At 39.6% G+C, this 25,318-nt stretch overlaps 1 protein-coding gene across 2 annotated transcripts; it reads left to right on the top strand.

Moving 5' to 3' along the window:
- The first annotated feature begins 1,210 nt into the window (after positions 1 to 1,210).
- On the top strand, positions 1,211 to 6,870 carry LOC147435015 (kinesin-like protein KIN-14N). 2 transcript variants are annotated; one of them, XM_086491369.1, is made up of 18 exons: positions 1,211 to 1,391; positions 1,470 to 1,656; positions 1,897 to 2,178; positions 2,568 to 2,712; positions 2,817 to 2,926; positions 3,056 to 3,175; positions 3,260 to 3,463; positions 3,582 to 3,791; positions 3,868 to 3,942; positions 4,125 to 4,271; positions 4,403 to 4,550; positions 4,640 to 4,749; positions 4,934 to 5,095; positions 5,185 to 5,378; positions 5,462 to 5,543; positions 5,710 to 5,814; positions 5,896 to 6,000; positions 6,102 to 6,870. In XM_086491369.1, the coding sequence occupies exons 2-18, from the start codon at positions 1,609 to 1,611 to the stop codon at positions 6,264 to 6,266; spliced, it is 2,412 nt and encodes an 803-aa protein (XP_086347495.1). In that variant the 5' UTR covers positions 1,211 to 1,391; positions 1,470 to 1,608; the 3' UTR covers positions 6,267 to 6,870. The 2 variants fall into 2 exon arrangements, with proteins under 2 accessions (XP_086347495.1, XP_086347497.1); XM_086491371.1 differs by lacking the exon at positions 1,211 to 1,391 and having other exon boundaries at positions 1,597 to 1,735.
- Positions 6,871 to 25,318: the final 18,448 nt, after the last annotated feature.

Here is a 25,318-nt window from a genome sequence, read left to right as displayed (position 1 = left end):
ATCAAGTACAAAAAAGTTGCATTTTTTGTATTTTGTGGACCTATCATCGGTGTTTGCATAACTACAGCCATATTTACACATATAAGTAATTTAAATCAGTGCACCTTGGCAATCCACCTTCATATTAACACGCACAAAGCGTCATTTTTTTGATTATGCATACAATCAAATAAAAAGAGTTGCATTTTTTGTATTTTGTGGACCTATCATCGGTGTTTGCATAACTACAACCATATTTACACATATAAGTAATTTTAATCAATACACATTGGCAATTCACCTTGAATCTTATTAACACCCATAAAGCATCAAAAACATTCATACATGTTTTCTTATGATAATTCTAGACATAACCACACAACACAAAAATTGGCATCTCAATCTCTTTGAAAAGAATGTACTTGTGAACAAATTGGCATTGTATGGTTAGGTTTGGACCTAAGCTACAAATTGACTATTTTCAATGAAGGAAATGAGAAATATTAAACATGATACATATCTAACTCAAACTGGTAAAATGAAATTTTTTTCTCGACTTTGTGTTGTTAGCTATTACTGGGGGTATTAGGTGTCTCAAAACTCAAAAAAGATGCAATATATAGTGACGAGTCTCTATGCTTGCCTTTCTATTTTATATACATTGCCAAAAAATTGATCAAAGTGTAAAATTTGTCCATAAATATGCATGGCAAGATTTTCATAAATAGGCCAAAACCTCAAAATTTGTCCATAAATATGCATGGTGAGATTTTCATAAATAGGCCAAAACCTCAAATACATAGAGTATTCATATATTAGAAGCATTAGAAAACCTTTATAATGATGAAGGTTACTTATGTAGCACCTTATGACTCACTAATAGGCATTTTAGGGTGGTCTATGGCCAATTGTATGAAAAGTGGACAAAAATAACACACATTTTTTGGCACAGTTTAGGTTGGAAATCGCTTATGAAAAACAATTGTAGAGCTGGAATCCATAGCCCAAAAAATTTCCAAGTTTTTTTCAGCTCATAAGCTATCTTTGTGCACTCTGGTAATTTTCACTAGGACCAGCTTAAAGGAAAATTCTGTCAATGCTGCAGGGTTTCGTCTGAACGCACCCTAATGTAGAGGAGCTGCTCATCACGATCACACCCTAATGTTTTAAGCTTGAAGCAACGAAAAGAGGTTGAAAGTTAAAAGTGGCATTCCTCTCATTTCAAGTAAGTGACCGTTTGCTGGAATGGGCGCTTTTCAAAACTGAGCTTGAAGCACGCAAGCAATTCTGCGAAACAGTTTCCCTACCCAAACATTACGCAGCCCTCCCCATCACCGCAACGAGAGAGAGAGAGAGAGAGAGAGGGAGAGAGAGAGAGAGAGAGGTCTCAAACCTGCATCCGAGCTTCGTTTGTAAGTCGCTTTTCCTTCTTATTTTGCAGATCCTCTTTGAGCTCCTTTACTGCATTTCTAACCCTAACCTGCTGACAGTGCCATGGGAAACTTTGCTTGGAAGGATTATGCACATTTGGGCCCCTCCTGCTCCACCTAGACAGAGACCTCCTACTGTCTTGTTGTCAAGCGTGTCTCTCCTCTAGTCCTAGCAGTTCAGGGTCTACTCACATCTGCAATGATGCAGTATAGACCTCCTGGAAGCACAAAGAAAAGCCCCTTCAATGTAAGAATCATGGTCTATGCGTAATACCTTTTCTGTCTAATGGCTCACATGAGTGCACACATGATGCGGCTCCCACCTGGTAATTGTGTGCGCCCATGCCAGCTCTTATCATTTGGGATCAGACAAGAAACAATGATTGATGCATTTAATTTGGGTCGAGGGATAATGACAATGTCTGTTTGAGATGCTTGTGCACAGGTTGTACTCTGATTTCTGACAGCTAAAAGCTTGGTTTTACAGAAAGAAAACCGAGAGGTACCCATGGATAAAAAGAGAAAAATTGGCAGGGACATTTTTGGAGTTCGAGTGATGTCAGAGCCAAGGGTGCGAGTCCGCCAAGCTTTCTCAACCATCAATCTCAGACAGGAAAGTGCTCAAAATAATGAGAAAGACCCATCTAGCACACCTAGCCGTCTTCTTCAGCAGCACTATGATGATGGTACCCCAGTTTCCATGACAAAGGATGACATTGAGGCTTTGCTCAACATGAAAATGAAGGGGAAAAACAAGTTCGACTTTAAGGTCCGCATATTTTTCTCATTTAATTGCTACAGGTGGTGTCCGATGTTCATCTCTTAATGTGCATTTGAATCAGTCAGTATGTACACTTCCGGATCAACATTTGGGTGTACATCATCCTAGACTTTCATTACCCTAGACATATACATGTTTGTAGCGTTGCTATGTAGCTCTTACTAACGCAAATTTCCGTGGAATGCTGGCGATGTAATTAATCTCTTGACCCTCATCATCTACTGAGTTTGGTTTTGACAGGCTGTTACAGAGATGTATTTAAGCAGAGAAGACTTGATTAGACATTGAGTCCTTTACCAATGCATTTTGAGCTTTTTAAGGAATTTGACTCTTTCGTGAGTTAGCAAGAAAAGTAAGGTGTTATTTTGATCTTTCAGGGAAAGTCTGAACAGATGATGGATTACATAAGGAAGCTTCGTACTTGCATACGATCGCTCCAAGAAGTAGAGGCTGCTTACTTCTTGCAAAAGACACAGCTTCAGAACCAACTGATCGAAGAGAGGAAAGAATGCAATCACAAAGGTCTATTGTAACCATCCCCTTAGAATGATCGCGCCCTTTTATTTTGAAGGATTTAGTTTGTACTGACTCTCCTTACTGACTGGTAACGGTACAAATACACACAGAAGAGCTGCTTAAAACTAGACAAGCAGAGATTGAAAAAGATATGGTGGACCTGAAATCAATGTGTGGCACATTAGAGGACAAACTACACCAATTGGAGGATCAAAAAGAGGTGGTTTTCTTGCAATATTTACAGCCTTGTAATCAAATGCTTGCCACCAGTTCTGATCCACTTGCATGGCAAAATGGCACCAATTGGAGTGCCAACACTTAATTGATTTCGATATCCTTGCTGGTGCAGGTGCTTGTTTCCAATCACAAACAGGATGTGGAAAACTTGGAGACAGCACATAAGGAGATTGGTCGATTGGTGGAATTGTCTGATACCTACCGAAAGGACCTTGAGAGTGCAAACCAACAGGTCATCCAGAGCTTTTGATACATATCAATGTTTTGTTAATGCTTCTCTGATTGAGAAGGGTTTGAGTAAAGCAAATCAATGCAGGTGGCCTCCTTGCAAGACATCAATAGGAGGCTGCAAGAATATAATACCAGCTTGCAGATGTACAATAGCAAACTGCAAACTGATGCTGCCACTTCAGCTGAAGCTATGGCTAAGATACAAAAGGAGAAATCTGTCATGATGGAGACTCTAAGCAGTTTGCGGGGTAACTATGTTGCGCTTCAAGAGCAGCTCAATCAGGCAAAGGTAAGAGCCATAGTCATTAGGTAGACTCACGAATTATGGTGGGGATTTTGTGAGGGCTCCTAGATTGAAATATCAGTTGTGTTCAAACGTCTGATTGAAAGAGCCTGTCGCTGGTCAGGTTTCGGTTCAGGAAGGTGCCACGCAGAGGAAGCTGCTCATGGATGAGGAAGAGAAGCTTCGAGCTGAATTGCAACATGCTTTGGAGAGCATTAAGCAGCAGGCAGAACAGCTAAACATGTTTGCTGCAGAGAATGCCAGGTACAAGGAATGCACGGGAAAGTCAGCTAAGGATTTGGAGATGCTGAGCAACAAAGCTACAACTTTGGAGGTTCTTATTGCTTTCTCTTTTCAGTTTATAGAATCTCCCCATAGGACTGCTTTCCATAGTTTTTTCACTCCTGCAGGTAAATTATGCCTCCCAGGCAGAAGAAATTGCAAGCCTTCGGTCTCAGCTGGAGGCAGCAAACCTCCAGTTGCAGGTATAATATATCTTACATGGGTGTATTATATCTAGTGAGTGGCATTAAATAATAGGCAGCAGTCTGAAGCTATGAATCATCAATTCAGTTTGTTCTTTGGTAAAGGATAAATAGCTATTCCTTTCTTTACCTTCAGGATTCCCTTCTAAAGTCCGAAGATTCTTTTTATGGAAAATCATCAGGTGTCAGAGAATATACTTATGCAATATAAAAGTGAGGGAGTTGACAAGAAGTTGACAATAGAGGACTTACAATGTAAACTTGCTGAATCTGACCTCAGAGTCCATGAGGGTGACCAGCTAAGAAGAAAACTGCACAACACAATACTGGTCTGATCTCTCTTTCTTCTCTCTTTGCTCTCCTATATAAGAGGTTTTTGAAGGTCAAAATAAGCCTGGATTGGTAGTACATACTCTATGTATTCGATTTGTGAATTTTGATTTGAAGTACATGATTGCAGGAATTAAAAGGCAACATCAGAGTCTTCTGCCGAGTGCGTCCTCTACTACCAGGTGATGAGGGTTACAATACAGAAGAGCCATCGGTCCTTCAATATCCAAATTCAACTGAGCTACTTGGCAGGGGTGTTGAACTGATTCAATCTCAAGGTGCAGCTTGTATTTACTATGGGATGCTTATTATGGCAATGTCCAGAGTAATCGTATTGCATTCTCACATGCTTCTGATGACCTCCCAGGACAGAAACATGCATTCACCTTTGACAAAGTCTTTGGGCCCGAAGCTCAGCAGGAGGATGTCTTTGTGGAAATTTCTCAACTCATACAGAGTGCTCTTGATGGTTACAAGGTCTTCATAATGTTGTGATGTTCGTGGAACTCTGTGTTTGTTATGTAAAAGGACTTCCACCCACCGGGGGGGGGGGGGGGGGGGGGGGGGGGGGGGGGGGCGGGGGGGAGGGGGACCTTATTTCTGATATTTCACTGATTAGAATAGAGAGTATAATTGCTTGCTTTTTTTTTTGGTCATACAGGTATGCATTTTTGCATATGGGCAAACTGGATCTGGCAAAACTCACACCATGCTTGGTAATCCTGATGATCTTCACCAAAGGGGAGTGATTCCAAGGTCTCTGGAACAGATTTTCAAATCCAGTCAGTCTTTAAGAGCCCAAGGCTGGAATTTTCAAATGCAGGTTTGTTTTCTTGCTGCATCTCAAGCTGTATGCTGAGCTAACCTTCACAGCAGCGATCCTAAGAACTTGAAACTGCATCTGATATGCAGGCATCCATGTTAGAGATCTATAACGAAACTATCCGGGATCTATTAGCTCCCAGTAACAAGGTTGACATGACTTCAAAGCAGTATCTTGTGAAGCACGATAACAATGGGAACACTAGTGTGTCGGATCTCACTTTAATTGAAGTAACTACATGGAAAGAGGTCTCTTCGCTCTTGCATCGAGCTTCACAAAGCAGGTAATGTAGTTTGTCCTTGTACTTCCATCATTATTCGGTTTGCAATTAGGGTGGTTTTATCAATGAACGGTGAACCATGACAGAGCTGTCGGAAAAACAGCTATGAATGAGCAGTCATCACGAAGTCATTGCGTCTTCACCCTGCGCATTTCGGGGTTAAATGAGGTCAGTAGGTGTTAACTAACGTATCGCATACATTCATGCTTGTTATCAGATCTTGTGTAAGAGCTGAATGGGTTCCCGCCACTAGCACTTCAACTAGGAAAACATACCAAAACCAATGTTAAAGTAGGAACTTGTTGTTTAGTATCCTGATTCTTTAGCGTTACAGAGCACTGATCAAGAAGTGCATGGCGTACTCAACCTAATTGACTTAGCGGGAAGCGAGAGGCTTTCCCGTAGTGGATCAAGTGGGGACCGTCTTAAAGAGACACAGGTATTTGACTACCATCTGCAACTTCATGCTGGCACTATGTGAGTCCTTGACTTTGAACAGGCAAGTTGTTTGTTTCATCAGGCCATTAACAAAAGTCTTGCAAGTTTGGGGGATGTCATTTTAGCCATAGCAAACAGAGAGCAACACATTCCCTACCGCAATTCGAAATTGACGTACCTGCTGCAAGTACGTGAATTCTTCAGTTACTGGTTCTCTCACAAATTGCCCACCAAGCGTTGTCGGGCCTTGCCCTTGACTCATGTTTTTCTCTCTCATTGTTTTGGCAGCCCTGTCTAGGAGGGGATTCAAAGACCCTGATGTTTGTCAACATATCTCCAGAGGCCAAATCTGTGAGTGAGTCCCTTTGCTCACTCAGATTTGCAGCCAAGGTGAACGCCTGCGAAATTGGAGTTCCGCGGCGAAATACCCAGAGTAGATTGGCTTACTGTTGAGGACTCCAAAATGAACTTGTGTTCATCAAATACAGGATTTGTTGTAGAATGATCTCACATATATAACCATTGCAAGCCAACCCTTCCTCTTACTCATAGTAATGGGTTTAGCATGCTTTACATATACCACAGACTTAACTGGAGGTAATGTCAGCAAAGGCTGGATACCGAGCGGCAACTGGAGCTCAAGGCTTACTAGAGATTTTGACGTGTAAATACCTTGTGAGGTGTCATGTCAAATTGAAATGCGAACACATTCTTTAGGTTTCAGCCGGTGCAGAATTTGAGATGTGTGTATATTGTGGGGCATCTTGAACTTTGCTCTGTACAGTTGGGAGGAATTGATAGCATACCAGAATCAAGATTGTATACTGTTCTCAACTCATTATTACCCAGAATTATGAACCAAAAGATCCAGCCATGTGTGTGTGTATAGCCAACTAATCTTTGCCAACATGACAAACATGTCTTGTAAAAGTCCATGTTAAGTTATGGACGCGAAGCCACTGAATCATTTGAGGATGGTAAGCCTTGTGGATGCCTATGGAAGAGGGTATGATTTTGGTCATTTTCAAAAAATGCAATCAAGTTCGCTTTGGATCATGCATGTTTCCTCTATGGAAACCGTTATATTTTACCCCAGAAATAGTATGACATGAGTATGCTGAGTGCTCATAACTATGAAACTTTACACACCATGTTTTGTTATGTTTGCAACTCATTCAAACATTACAAAACTTTTTAGGAGTTTACCCCAAAGCATGGCAACAGTGAAAACTTAAACCAAAAGATATTATAATCGGACACAATTCTGCAAACTTTACACCGGTAAAACTGAGCCAAAACATCACTAACTTCTTCACCAATGGTCAATGTCTACACAAGAACATTCATCGTCCTCATTTGGTCTACATGTTGCCCATGCAACAACTTGTTTGATCAAATATGCTGATTTGCCAATCAATCAATGTGCCAAGTCCATTTTTGTGGGGTAAGTGGCAACAATACATGATAGGTTTGAAAAGTCTGGTCGCCTTAATGTACCTTATAAATTACATTCACTTTCGGCCCCTTTGATGCTTACCTTGACACCCCCTTTGTCTCACAGGGTGAGTGGAGTGGGTGTTGAGGGAAAAAGCCTTGGATGGCCATGACCAAATCGAGTTGCGCTTGGAAATGTGCAATGCTTCCCTTCTTTGGCAAAGAGATCTCTACCGATGCTCTTTCATCTCAAAGATCAACATGCGCTGCCGTTACTTGTCCCATCGCTGATTATAATGGGGATGCCCCTATCGAAGAGACGCCTGAGCTCTCGAATGCATGGACTCAATGCCAAGGACAATGACAATTCTGTACCAACGAGGGGAAAGCTTCAGACCATCTTCATTGTCTCTCATAATTAGTTGCATGCCATATACTATACAGATGCTTGCCAAATCTTGCCAGTCAGTATACGTTTATTACACCTCGTGCATATCTGCCAAGGATCTCTTCTCCAAGCAAAAGTCGTGTGGTCTGCATCTTGTCATTTTCATAGACATTGTCTTTTCTGGAGTCACCTACGAGGCTTGCTTGGTTGGCCTTGCCAAAGAAATTGATGTGTTAATGCTAGCAGTCATTTGTTGTTGCGAATCAAGAATAGTTTGTTTATATATAGCAGGTTATAATGTATAGAAATGCAAAAATTAAGTTGGGGTTGGGGCATCTCATCAGTGTGTGCAAAGCACATAACACTGTTGTGTCACGCTACAAAAAAATCATGTCTGTAGTTTAACTTGTTCTCACCATAATGAGGAAATGACTCAAACTATAGACCATATATAGTGGAGTGCTTTTTTTTTTTTTGGAGAGCTTCTGAGTTAGAGCTTTTAGCAAAAATTTATGTGTTTCTTGGTTTTGAGCTTCATTTGTAGAAATTTTAGTATTTTTGGTCTGATATAGCTACATGAAAACATGCATCATTGTGAAAATAATTTCCATTGAAGTTTCACACTTCTATTTTGTGATTTTGGAAATCTCCTAGCTCCCACTTATAGAAGGCAAATCTAGTAAATCTCAATAAAGAAATTTAATGTTATCTATTATTGGAAAATATTTTAATGGTAGCAAGAAGGCTAGGGTCTACATGACTTCAAATTATCATGCTTATGATAAATCAATATTTTGGTTACCATACGTAAAAGACTACTAGCTATCCAAGCATTAAGAGGTATCCAAAAGACCAAAGGGGAGGGGAAGGGTGCAAAAAAGTACACTAAGTATAAGAGGTGTTTTACATTAGATAATGGAAATATACTTAGACTTTATTTTAAATTCAAAATCCTTTCTAGTTGGATGTGGCTCTCAAATTCATAACTTTTTAGAGATATAATTTGGTGTCATTTAGAGCAAAGTTTACTTTACTATAGCATCTTAAATTTTTAATTAAAAGTTTACATGTTAATAATGTACCTCACATTCAAATCCACTATTGAGAACAATGATCATTGTGTAGAAATATTCAATTACAAAATCCTAAAACAATATCCTTGGGTCTTCATTTGAACATGTGAAAAACATTGGAAAGGGTTGTGGATGTATCATAGAAGAATGATTTAGTTGTGGAAGTTATCTAGCCACAGCTTACCTTGTAAGGTCACATTTTGTACGCGAACACACACACACACACACACACACACACACACACACACACACACACACACACACACACACACACACAACGGCTCAATAGAAGTGGTAAGATGACTCTTTAGATGGATAGCCAGTGTAGAGTTTAGCTAGGGGCATCCTAGTATATCTATTTTAGAGGATATAACCTTGCAAGTGATCGACTTGTAGCCAAGCTATACAAAGTGAATGAAGATAATTTTTATGGTGGGTGGTAAAGTGACGGTGAGCATTTGGGCAATAGAGCTAGCATCAAAGGGAATATATTTGTTGGGACAATGGAGGACTAAATGAGTGAAATAAAGTAGTTATTTTGTTGGGACAATGGAGGACTAAATGAGTGAAATAAAGTATATAACTACCAAACAGGACTGATTCTTGCTGGTTAATCAAATGGAGACATAATAGAAATATTAAATAAACTTTTGGATGTGTTGAGGCTTGGAGTTCAAGCCTCCAAGCCTCAAAGAAGATCATATTCTTCAAAAAGCTAGGGAACTCAAGGTACTAGGGTTTTATAGACCCATCAAGAGGAGAGCTTAATAGCCCTCCTTTATGTCTCTACAGATCATTCGGGATAGTCTATCTACATCATTTCAAAGTCCTCAATCATAGACTTGGATATTAGGGACTGATGTGTGGAAGTTCATTGATAGCAAAGATTTGGGCAACAATTAGACATCGTGAAAATTTTCCTCATGACTAGACCAAGGTGCTAGAGTGCCAATGGTTGTTGTTGGAGACTCTAGAGACTTAAAACCCATTACCACTAGCTTCCACCTCGATTGCATTATCCAACCAAGTCTAGATAGTAAGAAAAACTAAATTCAATCGTGATAAAGCAGTGGAAACAAGTTCCTAGGATTAAGGTACAAGCTTACAATAGCTATAGCTAAAGCACTCTGATGGATCACTTTTGGTGCTATAATTGGTGTTGTTGCATGTGTTTTGGAAATGTGCCATAGCTAGTGGCTCTTCTAGACATAATTGTGTGCATGTATGATTTCTAAGAGCTTAGCTTAAAAATATGGTTAAGGCATGCTATTATGTGATTACATCCTTGTCATGAAAGAGGGGTTACAAGATATAGGGGCTTATGGAGTAACAAAGAACCTATGTGTTGCATGTGTTTTGGAAATGTGCCCTCAGTTGTTACAAGAGAGGGGTTACAATCTATCGAGACATATGCAATAACAAAACACCAATTGTAGCAAAGTTCTTGGTGCATCTTTGAATGGGAATGCCATGCAGTGCCAATTATTTCAGTTAAAAACTAATATAAGAATGAGAAAGAGCTAGAGGGTTGCTTTCAAAATATTTAAATCTACTATTTGAAGTTGAATGGAAATGCCGTGCAATTGCCAATTATTTCAGGAGGAAACTAACATAAGAATGAGGAGGAGCTAGAGGGGTGCTTTCAAAATATTTAAATCTACTATTCGAAGTGAGCTTCAAATTTACTCAATTATATTAACAATATTTCTACATTGATAACATTGGCTTGATCAAAGGGTCCCTAAGGGGAAGAATTCCACATCTTCATGCCTCCCTTTGTGTGTCTTTAAACTTGGCTTTGCATGGGGACAACAATATTGTTTTCTATAATTGCATGTAGTTAAACTTCTTATTCTATAGTAAGATAGTCTCATGATTCATGGAAGAGAAGATATTTTATGATAGTGGTTATTGCCATCAACACACGATCCTTGATTTGGAAGCATTTATACAAATTGTTCGCAAATAAGATGTGTGGTAGATATCTTCCCCTAATTTAGTGGTTAGCCGTGGGTTCTCAATTATGCTTACTATAACTTTTTGCTTATATTCTCAACCCAACATGCCCAGTTAACCCTCATCAAAGTGTCATCAACAACAAGAAAGTTCATAGAAACGTGTCATCAATAGCAAGAAAGGTGTGTGATGCATGAATTTATATCATTGTTTAATCATTTAGGGGAGTGTCCATAGGGATATCAGAGTCTCCTGCATATCACATTGGATATAGCGCTTGAAATTTAGTCACAGGTCGGGGTAAGTAAATCCACCTAATTGCTTGTCAATGGTCCTGCTAGTAGCGGATAAAGAGAGCACAGACCACGGACATGGAGGAGGTTCTAGACCTGTCTCAATAGCCATGTCCTCCTCCTAAACACAATTTTGTATCACCTCATTTGTACGTCTATATGCTTGTTCTAGTTCTCTGTTCAAAGTGAACATTGTGTTTGCCCAAATTCCTTTACCCTCCATAAACATGTGGTATGGCATCATCCTCGCACATGCCGTCGTTGAGCATTGAGAGATGACGATGGACTTAGATGTGCAGATGGGGACCTAAGCAAAGGATTCTTCAACTTCTCCACACAAGTGACGTAGCAAGGATGTGGTTGAAGGCAGGGGTCATCATCAAATTAAAGCGCAGAGCACGTGCATGGAGGAGGGGCAATGCACACAAATGCTGTGTAGAGAGAGAGAGAGAGAGAGAGAGAGAGAGAGAGAGAGAGAGAGAGAGAGAGAGACTGACTTACTTGATGAACCTCTACTCAATCCCTCATGCACATGCTTTGCAAAATCTCTTGCTCCTGTGAATCTTTACGTCATCATGATGGTTGCCACCATAGCCACTATTGCTTAATTACATTTGAATGTTTGTGATTTTACTAAGAGCAGCTCTTTCTCCAAAAGAATCTCTTCATTATAATAGCTAGATGAATCCTACTTCTCCTACATGTGCATTGACAAGTGAGTGGCAAGTCCCTCTGTATCTACGTATGGCCTTAGGGCCATGAGGAGTATTATCCCCTTCATATCTCTCTTTCTGTTGTGTGAGGGAATAGGAGGTAGGGAGTGGGGGGTCAAGGATGCCTTGGCACAGAACGAGAGGTAGCATCATTGGTCATGTAGAGCCTTGGTAGATTTAGAAGATTTATCTTTCCATGGAGGATTCTTCAAGAACTCTTTTTTTAAAGATTACTACTAGTAGGTCTCTATGATAGAATGAATGGTTGATCTAGTGATATGTACTTCTTTTGTTTTGGTGACATGAGGTTCTAGTTATCATATATCATGTTCAAATTTCATTCATATTTTTTTAAAGCACAGGCATTGATTTTGCAATAAGCTTAATTGCCAACTCTTAAAAAATAGATTACTAATGTAACACCTAGTTCAAAGCCCATGTGCTTATACACTTTGGAGCATTGACATATACTCATCCTCTGTGATCTTTCGACCTTTGTGTGATCTCAATACGTAGGGAGTGGTCACATGATGCATAGTCATTGATTACTTTTTGGGATATTTGGGCCTCATGCATGAGTTTTTTGTCTTTTATGAAACTATGTCAATTTTGGCATAGTTGTGTCAAGCTATGCTTTCTGCGACCACATCCTTACATCCCGTACCATAAGACACACAAATTTTTCTCCATTGTCAAAGGCTCTGACTTTAGTTCAAATTGTATTTTGTACAATGCAAATTAGGGAAGGTGCACTTATCCTATAGACATCTCATTTTAAAAAAGCACCTTCTTTAATCATCAAGAGTGTTGGTTAATGAACCCTTATCAATTTTTAAGTAGCTCTATGCACATTGTTGGACTTAATCTAGTCAACTATCCACTTCACCTCCATTCCACTTGTGTTTTCTTCATCCATCCATCCCATTTGTTTACTCCTTCCTTTGGGATTCTCGACCTTTGTCCACCTTCCTCCATTTCTCTACAACTTGGCAACCTTGTTGGATTTCCATATTTCAACGGAATATGGAGGAGAGAATCCATATTGGAGGTAGCCTTTCCTCATCTTATCAAAAAATCCTTAAAACTTCTAATTGATGCTTCAAAAATATGCTTTGTAGGAGAGCTAGACTCTAAAACCTCATAATTAGTTCTATCTAACTTTTCAACTCTATACTTTGTAGCAAGAATCTCAAGCGCAACCTATCACAATTGTTGTGGACTAAAGTTAAACCATTTACTAACAAATTCTAATCCTTCACTCCTATATGTCGGTTCCTTACTCTCATAGCCATTCAATTTTGACAAGCTCTCAAGTATTAGAATGCCCTTTACTCTTGTATTGGTCCTTAAGTTGGTCCCTAAGTCTCTTACTCAGTCCTATATTTACTTCTAACTAACCAATGAGAACCCATCCCTATCCAATTATGAAAATCTCTCAAACAATAGATAATATTTATCCCTTCAATAATTTCCAATATCATTTTTATGAGCTCCAGATTCTTATTCTCAAACTATACCTAAGTAGTGTGTGGCCTTTACATAATGGCTCAATCTTCGTCACTAATAAAAATGGGCAATAAATTTGCTTCAATTTGAGCAGTGTAATATTTGAAATGAAGATTTTTACTACTACACAGTGAATACAAAGCTTAAATTAATCTATAGAAAATGAGTTCAACAAGACCATTGTCATCAAATTCTCCAATAGGCTTCTTGTTGTGACACCAAGAGTGCTTGACAACTTGCAGAATCTAAAGAATCCATCATTGTTAAGTTCATGAGCTTGAATTAATCTATAGAAAATGAGATCAAAGAGACCATTGTCATGATATTTTAAGAGATGCATGATACGTTAGCTATAATCCATGCCCAGGGGATTCACAATAGAAAACTTACCGCACCATGTAAGTGCAAGGGAGGGGGATTTTTTTACAAGTTACATAAGCCCATAAGTTAGGGGCATGCCTCCAATAATTTATCTGGGAGTATCATATTTATGGGGGAGAGAGAGAGAGAGAGAGAGAGAGAGAGAGAGAGAGAGAGAGAGAGAGAGAAGTGAGAAAAGAATAAAATGAGAGGAAGTTTTTGTGTTTCAAAATCATGGCTTTCCAAAAGAGTCTGCCCTCAAACTTGTGAGTCAATAGCTACAAAGATAAGGGCTGATTTGGAGCAGGTCAAGTGTTGATTTACAACAGCTTTGGATGGGTCAAAATTGGACCAGTAGTCAGAGTGCAGGCTGATCAAGCACATAGTTTGAAAGTCAAACTAAGACACATTGAGGGTACATCTAGGTATCAATAGAAGTGGTTCATTAGTACATTGCCGTCACTATGTTACACACTCTTTGACTAGTTTTACTTAGTTAGATAATGTGAGACCTAAATTGTATATGTAAGATAGGGGTATCATAGTTTTCATCATTGATTGTCGTATAAGCGTAGAAAGGGGGCTCTTATTGTCTAATATGAGTCGTATATAAGGGTTTTATCAAAATTGTTCGCTCGTAGGTGGCGTCCCATTTTATATATAGAGTGTATCTCCAAGAATCCATGCCACCATCTGTAGTATGGGATGTTTTAATTCTTTTGGAGAAAACTTGTATGTCTTTCTATCATAGTTTTGTAAACATAAGCAAATGCACACCTAGCCACATGAGGTAATGTTATGGGAGATGAATACTTTCCATGGGTGAAAAATGAAACGAAGCTTGAAATCAAAAGCTTTCTTATGGGAGAAAAATAACTTACATGGGTGGAAAAGGTAAAATGAAGCTCGCAATCAAAATGGCTCTAAAGTTCTAACAAAAAAGCTCTAAATTAGAAGCTCACATTTTTATCACCCCCTATATAGTGCACGAGATCTGGATGCAGACGACAAACCTATACAACTTGTTAATGTTCCTTCTGTTAATTTGCTTCTTATGGACTACTAACCAACTCATTTTTTGGCTTGAAAATAGGAAGAATTTGTTTTTACTCCTATAATGATAGCTTTCGATCATCACTGGCCAAATGTGGTTGCCTTATTGAATATCCTTCTTCTACTTCGACGTGTCATACGTGACATGCTACCCTCCTGTTTCAAGTACACGTTCCCCCCAAGCACAATTTGTGATAGAATCAAGCATGGTTCTTTATTGTTGCTCTTGTAACTCTCTCCTCTCTATAGAAAAATGAGACATTGCAGCTCTTTGAGTTAACCATCTTGATTTCTTACAATTTTCATAGGTGACATATGAGGAAGAGGAGACTAGCACATGCAAATAACCACCCAACCATGCCCTATATAGGCCCTTGGCCATACTATTTACAGAAACCCCTTTATCGCATGGTTGTCGTCCTGGCCTTGGGCTTGCCCGGTCTTACCTTCTTACCTTAGGCCTGGCATTACTTCCCCCTTGGAAAAGCATTTTTGTCTTTGAAAACAAAAGTGCTCATATCTTCATAAGAACACTAATGTTTTTTGCAGTGACATCCTTCATGGATCCAGCTGTCCATTTGGGGGAACATAGTTTAGTAGAAGGTTCAACAAAATCAAGAAGAAAAATTTCATTTTCAACATTTTTGTCCATTTGCAACCGTTTTGTGTAACCGATCTATATCCAACATAGTGTGTAAACTCTATTTATAACTCACTAGAGTATGTTAAATGAGTTACTAAAACTAAGAGGTGTTTAGAACAATACCTCTTCTCACTTTCCTTGAAAGTAATCTCTGACATATCCTATCAACAAAAAGACTGGTTATCATTCTTGACCAGTAAACAAACCCACCATAACTGGTGATTGAGGTTGACAATCTGTGACTGAAACATGAAGGGACTAAACTTAGCCGCAACATGCTTTGCTTCATGGTAAGCAAACTTCAACTAGAGAGATAACCTTTCTAATTGGATTGCTTGGTGCTAATGTACGCACTTAGCATATCCTTTAGCACAAGATTATCACTTTTAATCTTCCTATCCTCTCTGGATGACGTGTATTTTTCCACCGTTTATAGAAAGTCCTCTAAAATGACAGGCTAACATGGATCACAATTCCTTACAACATTGTTGAGTAATCAACAATGTAATGAATAAGAAACTTGGTTAACTTTAGTGATTGGAACGTGGATGAATAAACTGTACAAAGTGTAGTCAGCTTATCTATCACCCAAACTAAGCAATGACCTCTATTAGTGATTGATAGACCCATAAGTAATCTCACTGAGGTACTCCACATATAGTGCAATAAACTTTACAAGCTATCAACTTCATGAATTTGCATGCCGTTCCAAACAGTCTTTGCTAAATACTAGAGCCCATAACACCTAGTGTGCATGTACTTAGTAAAATGGATCCGAACTTGCATTTTCATGACCATACTTGCCAATGCTTATGGCAATTATTATGCTCACAACTCAAAGAGAAAGAACCAAATACTTTCCCTTGCAATGCAATCACGTGAAAGCTGTGCTAACATATTTGGACCATAATAGAATGTGAAGATCAATTACATCTAGGTACAAAATGAAACATGTTAATTAATAGATCATAGCTTGCTACATGTGTAAACAACTATCCATTAAAGTTGCTTAACAATATTTGTAATCTTAACAAGTCTTACTAGGTATCCGACAAATTTTGGCCAGCAGACTTTGTTGATGTATTGCTTTTGTTTATAGGGGAGTGTATGTGGAAATATTTATTGATAACTAGTTTTATACCCACTACTTTACTTTTGTTTAAGTAGATTATGTGATGGAGCTAATGGCTAGTTTGTCTTGTGGATGATACCATAAAGCATGCACTTAACCTTTTAAGGTGCATTTGGGTGTTTCATAGATTTAGGGTTTAGGGTTTAAGGTTTAGAGTTTCGAGTTTTGGGTTTCCGTTTGGGGTTTGGGGTTCAAGGTTCCGGTTCAAGGTTCAGGGTTCGAGGTTCCAGTTAGAGGTTTGAGGTTCGGGTTCAAGGTTCTAGGTTTTGAGTTTCAGGTTGTTTAGGATTCCAAGTTGAGTGTTGAGTGTTGAGGGGTTCAGGGTTTAGTATATACATTTTTTTCACTCAGTTTCATGACCTTAACTAAAACACTTACGAAGTGTTCTTTGATACTAATGATTTCTAACGAAAATACCAAATGTAAAAAGTGTTTAGGGGTTTTGGAGTTTGCGATTTTGGGCTTGGGATTCCAAGTTTTGGGTTAAAGATTCCAAATTCGGGGCTCGGGATTCCATCTTTTAGATTTTGGGTTCAAGGTTTTGGTTATGGGTTCAAGTGTCAAGGTTTAGGGTTTAGTATGTACATTTTTTCTCTCGATTTAATGACCTTAACCTGAAACACTAAATGTAAGAAGTGTTCTTTGATACTAATGACTTCTAACGAAAATACCAAATATGAGAAGTGTTCCTTTGATAAATTGTTTGGGGTTTGAGGTTTCGGGTTTTGGGTTGGGGGTATGAGGTTCTTAGATTTAGGGTTTAAGGATTAGAGTTAAGGGTTTGGGGGGTTTGGAGTTTGGGGTTTAGATTTAGAGTTTAGGGTTTGGGATTCATGTTTTGGGGTTTCAAGTTCGGGGTTAGAGATTCAAGGTTTGAGTTCAAGGTTATGTTCCTTGGTTTAGGGTTTAGTATATACAATTTTTTCACTCGTTTTAATGACTTTAAGAGAAACACTAAATGTAAAAAGTGATCTTTGGTATTGTTGACTTCTAATAAAAATACCAAATGTAAGAAGTCTTCAAGGGTTTTGGGTTTTTGTTTCTAGGATTCAGGGCGAGGTTCAAGGTTCCCGGTTTGGGGTTCGATGTTCAAGGTCCAATGTTCTGGGTTAAGGGTTCCAATTTAGGGTTTTGGGTTCAAGTTCAAGGTTTAAGATTTAGTATATACCTTTTTCACTTGGTTTAGGGTTCACGATTTTGGGTTCAAAGCTTGGGGATCCTATTTAGGGTTCCAAGTTTTGGGTTCTAGATTCAGCTTTAGGGTTAGTAGATACGTTATTTCACTGGGTTGAATGACCACAATTGAAATACTAATGTAAGAAGTGTTCTTCGATACTCATAACTTCTAATAATGGAAATACCAAATATAAGAAGTGTTCAAGGGTTTGGGATTTTGGGTTTTGGAGTTCCAAGTTCAAGGTTTCAAGTTATGAGTTCTGGCTTGGGGTTTAGAGTTTGGGGTTGACGGTTTAGTATATACATTTTTTCACTCAATTTTAATGACCTTAATTGAAACACTAAATGCAAGAAGTGTTTTTGCAAAAATACCAAATGTAAGAAGTGTTCTTCAGTGGTTTTGGGTTTCAAGTTCATGGTTTTGGGTGTCGGGTTTAGGTTTTTAGGGTTAAAGGTTTAGAATATACATTTTTCACTTGGTCTAATGACTTTAAATGAAACCTATGTTAGAAGTGTTCTTTGATACTTATGACTTCTAAGGGAAATACCAAATGTAACAAGTGTTCCGTTGATAAATTGTTTGGGGGTTCTAGTTTAGCTTTGGGGGTCTCGGGTTCTTGGTTCAAGGTATGATTGAGGGTTTAGGATTATGTGTTCCCGGTTTAGGGTTCATGTTTCAAAGGTTTAAGATATACATTTTTTCACTCGGTCTTATGATCTTTATGTAAGAAATATTTTTTGATACTAATGACTTCTAACCAAATAGCAAATGTAAGAAGTGTTCCTTTGATAAATTGTTTGAGGATTGCACTTCTGTGTTCAGGGTTTTGGGTATAGGGTCCAGCTTAGGGTTTACGATTATGTTTCGCTCAAGTATGCAGTTGTGCTCCGTAATTGGATCTTCATTATCATTTTGGAGAGAAATTTTGATGACTTGAAACTCTCAGAATTTTACGTTATAGTGAAGTGTTCTCGTTAAACTTCATTTATAAGTGATTTATGTGGCATTAGAGTACATGCATCGCATTGGCCCGTTCTAGCTTAATGTAATGTGGGGGTTGTTTTTGGAGTAATCATATTTACCTTGGACTAAATTGTTTATGCGCTTGCAACATTGATTTACATGTATGAGGTTAAGATAGAATATATTGTACTACGTGTGAAAGGATAAAGGTTTTTTTTGTTGCAAAACTCACAATTGTTTATCATTTTTCTTTTTGATAGTGTGGTGTGGCCGGACACGCTTGGGTGTGAACTTTGAACCGTCTTGTAACCATCAAGCAACAATATAAATAGAGGTGTCTTCTCCCAAGAAGGACACGCTCAATTTGGTTCAGTCTAATCCTGTGTACACTACATTGGTGGAGGAGACAAGCAGTTGAGAAGCCTTTCTTGGTTTTCACTTTTTGTCTTGCGAGCGAACGCACAGTGCCATGGCGAGCCTCATTTTTGACCCAGGATAGGGAGCCGTAGCCCCAGTATCGGGCCAGCCTGTCATTGACCTTATGCTCCACACACGTGGCCATAGCCTCACCATAGCTACCCTTGCCCTTGTTCAAGCACCCACACAGAGTCTGCAATTTTCGATTCAGGTGCTATGGTGTCCAAGCCTACAAAGGTGGTTGTGTCAAGCCGGGCATCAACACAAGTTTCAACTCTCACGTACCAACTCCTGCTGCAAATCTAGCGATTCCAGCGCCGAAGCATTTGCTCATCAAGCAATTCTACACTCGGTGATGTTACAGCCTTCTTGGATTTCCTTGATGCGAGTAGCCCCTACATGTCTAGTCCCCTCTACATTAACTGCAATTCCAATGCCCGCTGCCCTCTGCTGCTTCGACATGTTACTGCCACCTTTTCCATTTCACGCTCTGTGTTGTTTTTCTCAACGGCACGAGGCATCAGTATCTGTCCCCCGGATTCTCAGAAGTCCCACTTAGAGTAGTTTAAAGTATTTACACATTTATTCATTTCAGCATAGCGTTCTAGCATGAATAAAGTACCACTGCATCAAGTCCCTTCGGAAAGGGATGGTTATCACAAAAAGATTGCGCTCATGTCGTTATAGCGCAACATGTTTTCTTTGTCGAGTCGAGTCCTCTCAGAATCAAGCCGCTAAGCTGTTGTAAGCTCACTCTCCTCGGATGAGACGTTGGAGTTGATGCTGTCCCTTTAGTCATGTCGAGTCCCTTCTTAGTCCCAATTTGCAAAAAAGATGTCCATCGTTTTCTCCCTAAGGGAGGAGGTGTGGTATGGTCGGACACACCTAGGTGTAAACTGTCTTGTAACCATCAAGCAACAATATAAATAGAGGTGCCTTCTCCCAAGAAGGACACGCTTAGTTTGGTTCAGTCTAATCTCGTGTACACTACAATAGGATAAAATTGTTTATCCTATCAAAGGATAAACAATTTTATTTGCATTGTTTGGTTGTGTTTACTTAACTCGAATAGCTTGGCTTTGGCCATGAAATGTTGATGAGACATAAGATTGTGATGTAAACTTTGTGAATTTGTAGACCTTCGTTGACGTATTGTTTGTGTCCATATGGGGTGTATGGAAATATTTATTGATAACTAGTTTTACACCCACTGCTTTACTTTTGTTGAAGTAAATTTTGCGATGGAGCTGATGGCTATATTTATATTGTGGGGGATAAAGTAATAGTATACTCAAAGACCCAATTAATTAGCCATCAAGATTGTCATGGAATTTCTAAGTGTTAAAACAAAAAAAGAATGGGGTGTCGCCATCATGGTTTTGTGCAACTCCCATCCCTCACCATAGCCGCCTCACAAGCCTCTATCGCTCTCCACGGTGGGCCTAACTAAGACTAGCTATGTTTCTCTCTACACCTCTCAAGCCTCTATCGCTCTCCACGCACACAAGGCGGCTCTATCTCCTCGTCTCTCTATCTCCTGCACCTGCCATTTGCTCATGCCTTCAATGTTTCTCATGCGACCCTTCCCCCTCACACATAGCGGCTCCTTGCACCCGTGATATGCCCATTGCTTCAGCATTCCTCACACCAACCTTCGTCCTCACACACAACGGCAAAAGGGACCCATTATCGAGTCTACAATCATTGTCATGGTTGCCTCTGCGTGCTTCTTGATCGCCTTTCCTTCGATCGTTGCACATCCCTTACTACACCATGGCCGTTTCCCCTCAAGGAATGGGAATCCCTCTCCTGGGTGCTTCTCCGTCTCAGCCATGCAAAGCAGGACAGCACGAAGGAAGAGGAGAGAGAGAGCAGGACAACATAGAGGAAGAGGAGAGAGAGAGAGAGAGAGAGAGAGAGAGAGAGAGAGAGAGAGAGAGAGGCACTGCCTCTGCAGCCGCACCTCGCTTTGTGCCCATGCACATGTTCCCCTCAAACGAACACCCTCCTGTCTCCTCACTGTCCTCACCCCTCCGTCATTGCAGGTCGGTTGCGCCAGCTGTCGAGCGCCCACTGCAAGCACTCAATTTCTTCGATTTGTGGAAACTCCCAAACCAAAATACCTGTCAAATTTGAGTTGGTTATGTAAGCTTTAGTGATGAATTGGTTCGTTAATTTTAGACATAATTACCTTTTTTGCGAGGTAATTAGTGACAAATTACATGCTAAGCACTCATAAGCGGATCTCAATTGTCAAACAAGAATAACGATTAGAAAATCTCAAAGAATCCAACCAAACCAAAATATATTTTGGAAATTTTTGAAATTTGAAGTATATTTTATTAATTTTTTCTTTTTTTTAATATCATGATCTTTGCACGCATAGCACGGAGTTGCCTACGATACGTTGGCTTAGTGCAAATTGTTCTCTATTGGAAGACATCCCAAGGATGAACTTCGATCTATGCAGATAAATTTTAAGTCACTATTGGCAAGTCAATAGATAAGTTGCGAGGTAGAAACCGAATCTCTTGCATAGCCCCACATCCATGAATGGATAACTTAAAAAAAACAAAGTTGATGCTGAATCTTGGCCTGTGTGGCAATTATCCCTCCTCGGCTTGCCTTGTGATCGCCTTCATAACATTGCCCCCTCCTCTTCCCCCCCCCCCCCCCCCCCCCCCCCCCCCCCAAAAAAAAAAAAAAAAAAAAAAAGCACACCACAAAGGAAAAAAAAACCCAACTTAACTTATGAAACCAACCAAGGAAAAGTTTCCCCTTAGCTTTTCCCTTTCTCTTAGCCCAAAGGATCTTTCATTATTCCCTTCAATTCAACCCAAAAACAAGGTGTTTGCAGCACCTATTTAAGTATGTTAGGCCTCTAATCGCTAGACACTCCCAGAACCCATTAATTTGTTCACAGGAATCTTGCAACTGCAAAGCAAAACTCTCCTAAGTGTCGCTATCACCTGTCCCCTCCCTTGCTCTTCCCTGATTCCCACGCACATGCAGACCGCCTTCTGCCCCCCCTCCCCTGCCAGCTTGACCTTCGCTTCTGTGCAGCCTACAGATCACGTAGAAGACGAAACCCCCAACCCCAAACACCCCCCCCCCCCCCCCCCCCCCCCCCCCAACAGAAAAAAAAAATAAAATGCGCTCCACTCTCTCACTCTTGGCGTCGTGCTTTCTCTCTGTGGTGCTTGCACCTTGAAGACCCTAAGGTCCTTCCACCTTCTCCTCTCTGTGTCCTGCGGGAGGATCCTCACACAGTCATGGCTTCTATCGCGCCCCACTCTCTTCCCCTTCGCGTCGCCCTTTACTCTGTGTTTCTTGCACCCTCAAGACCCTAAGGTCCTTGCACCTTGTCCTCTCTGTGCCTACTGATATCTCTATTGCGCCATCCCTCGAATTTGAACACAATAGAGAAAACACACCAGCTCATCGCTATAGGCTAATCAACCACTGCTGAGCACGAGCACGACAGAAAAATGAAATGAAATGTTTATTGACGTCTACAAAAGCCCTAAAAGAGCTATGACACAAAGAGACCCACGTGCCGCGCACACACAGAGATACAAACGAACTAAAACACTTTTCATTAAAAAAGTCCCTCCCATATATATATATATATATATATATATATATTTTGGTGATTTCATGGGAGAATCCTCCCTTTTCAAAGACAAAAAAACAAACGGGGAGACCTGCTAGAAAAAATATGCCTCAAATTTCAAAATTTCCGATAGCACCTGCAATATTTTGTCCTAAATTCCCAAAACGGTTCCAAATTTTCTAGAATTCCCAAAACACGCCCGTCTCAAATAAAAGAAATTATAGTTTTTCATGAGAAGATTGATTTGTCATAAATTCCCGAAATGCCCTTGAAATTTTCGATACTCCCAAAAGAGCAGACAGGGGACAGCGGCACAAGAGCAGACAACAAGAGAAGAAGAACAAGAAGAAGAGTATTTTGTCACAGGAAACTATCCCAAGAAACCTTAAAGATGTATCCGACGAGGAGACTTGAGCTCAAGACCTGTTATTCAAGAGGCAAATGGCATGATATCAAGCCGGAACACATCTTCTCCGAACATTGTTGCCTTGGAAAAAAGTTTGCCGCCTTTTCCCCTCTCCATTTGATCGATGTACCATGCCCATGGGAAACCCCCCCCCTTTCTTAGATTAACTTTGATCCAAACTTTTGAAAAAGCATCTTTTGTGATTCCTATAAAAACTAATGAAAAACAACGTTTTGGGGACTACTTAAGGTGCATTTGGCTATTTCCTAGATTTAAAGTTTTAGGGGTTTGGATTTTAGGTTTTGGGGTTTTAGGTTCATGGTTTGGGACTCCGGTTTGAGACTGGGGGTTTCTAGTTCGGAGTTTAGGGTTTTGAGTTTTGGGTTTCAATTTAGGGTTTAGGGTTCTAGGTTCTAGTTTAGAATATAGGGTTTAGGGTTAAGTATATACATTTTGTCACTCGATTTATATGACCTTAAGTGGAACACTAATGATAAGAAGTGTTCTTTGATATTAATGACTTCTAATGAAAATATAAAATGTAAGAAGTTTTTGGGTTCTTGATTCCAAATTCGAGGTTCCAGGTTTAGGGTTCAAGGTTTTGACTTTGGTGTTCCAAGTTCCAAGCTCAAGTTTTAGAGTTCACGGTCTAGTATATAAATTTGTTCACTCGGTTTGGGGTTATGGATTTTGGGTTTTGGTTCCGGGTTCAGGGTTCTGATTCAGGGTTTAGGGTTTTTGGTTCACGGTTTGAGGCTCTGGGTTTTGGGTTCAAGGTCTTGAGTTCGGGTTTTGATTTAGGGTTTAGGATTTTGTTCGGCTCTGGTATGCAACTATGCTCCCTATTTGTATCTTGATTATCTTTTTGGAGAATTTGAAAGTAAAGACTTGAAAGCTTTCGAATTTTGAGCTATAGTGAATTGTTCGCTTCAAAATTTATTTTTAAGTGGTTCATGTGGCGTTAGAGTACATACATCTCATTGGTCTTATGTAAGTTATGGTGAATAGGCTAGTGTGCCATTCATGGCATAAGCATGATCACAGTATAGTTAGCTTAGAGCTTGATTGAGCACACAATAAAATAGAGTATGACTATAAATGTGGTAGACTTAGTTTATTGAGCATAATGGGCCTCTCTATATAGGCATATACAAAGAAGAGCCTTTTGACACAGAAGACATATATGTGGCTGCTTATACACCATCTGTATGTGGCTTATTATGCATCACACAAGTGGCTATGCTTTACACTTGGATCAGAAGAGGTTCTCCACATGGGCTAGTGGCAATTTCATCTCACTCACTCAATATTATTATCCCCTCAAAACACACTAGGGTGAGGCACACAAAACATAAGCCTCTTCTTGAACAAAAATAGGTGGAGGCACACACAATCCTCCCCTTTACACACATAGAGGGTAAGGTACACAATATATCATCATATACCAAGCCAAAATTGTTGTCATCCTCGTCATCAATATCTTCAGTGGCAAGGTTGATTTTGGTCTCTCTTGTATCTTTGAAATGCTCTGTGTGATTGGTAGCCTGTAAAGTTTTATCTTTGAATCTGCAATACTTTGTAGGATTGTGTTTTTTGCCACAAATGCGGCAAGGGTTGAATTCATAGGAATCCTTTGAAAGATGATTTGTTCTGCAATAGTGTGTGGGTTTCTTTTTTTGGGGTGGTTGTAGTAGCATTTGGATGAAACAACAAAAGCACCATTTGTCTATGATTGATGACCCTTGAAATTCTTTTTGTGCTCTTGAAGAGAGTTTATTATATCTTCAAGTTTAGGAACTGGGTCTTTCTCTTCAAGCACTGTGATAATTTGGCCATAATCAAGCACAAATTTCAGAAGCATGGCAATTTGGCCTTTATTATCTCCTGGACATTTATGTATGTTACTTGCACCCAAATACTTTTGAGCCTATTGACAAGAGCTAGACAATGAACTTTGAAACACATCCCGTCCAAAATCCAACCAACAACAATGGATCGATGCACTTATTTATAGTGTTTTAGATACATCTGATTGGTTCCCTACCAGATGCATGTGCATTGAACTCAGACCCAAGGGGTCAAACATTGATAACTTGAATTCCAACTCAAGGGTCCAAATTAATTATATGAAGAACTATTTGCTCCTCTCTACCACTTATAAGCCTCACTCTGACTGAAGCTAGTGGCGGAAATTTCCCTCTGACTAGAAATGTGGTGTCCTGCCACTATGGTCACCACCATCGTATCATGCCAATCTCCTATGTCAAATCTTTATCACCATTATCTTTGTCCATCTTTCCTTTGCCTTTGTATTCTTGTGAGCACGTTTTTGTCTTTGGCTTCAAACTCCCGAGCAAAACAAAGCCTCATGTCACATT

The sequence above is a fragment of the Adiantum capillus-veneris genome, chromosome 19 (assembly GCF_014529385.1).
Source record: "Adiantum capillus-veneris isolate H3 chromosome 19, ASM1452938v2, whole genome shotgun sequence".
NCBI classification, from domain to species: Eukaryota; Viridiplantae; Streptophyta; class Polypodiopsida; order Polypodiales; family Pteridaceae; genus Adiantum; species Adiantum capillus-veneris.
Note: the sequence above shows the minus strand (reverse complement) of the source record. Positions and strands in the feature narration are given on the sequence as shown.

Coding starts and splice junctions, on each gene's coding strand:
- LOC147435015 (XM_086491369.1), top strand. CDS start 1,609: ATGATGCAGTATAGACCTCCTGGAAGCACAAAGAAAAGCCCCTTCAAT. Junction 3,176..3,259: donor TTGAGAGTGCAAACCAACAG/GTCATCCAGAGC, acceptor AAATCAATGCAG/GTGGCCTCCTTGCAAGACAT. Junction 3,943..4,124: donor CAGCAAACCTCCAGTTGCAG/GTATAATATATC, acceptor GAAAATCATCAG/GTGTCAGAGAATATACTTAT.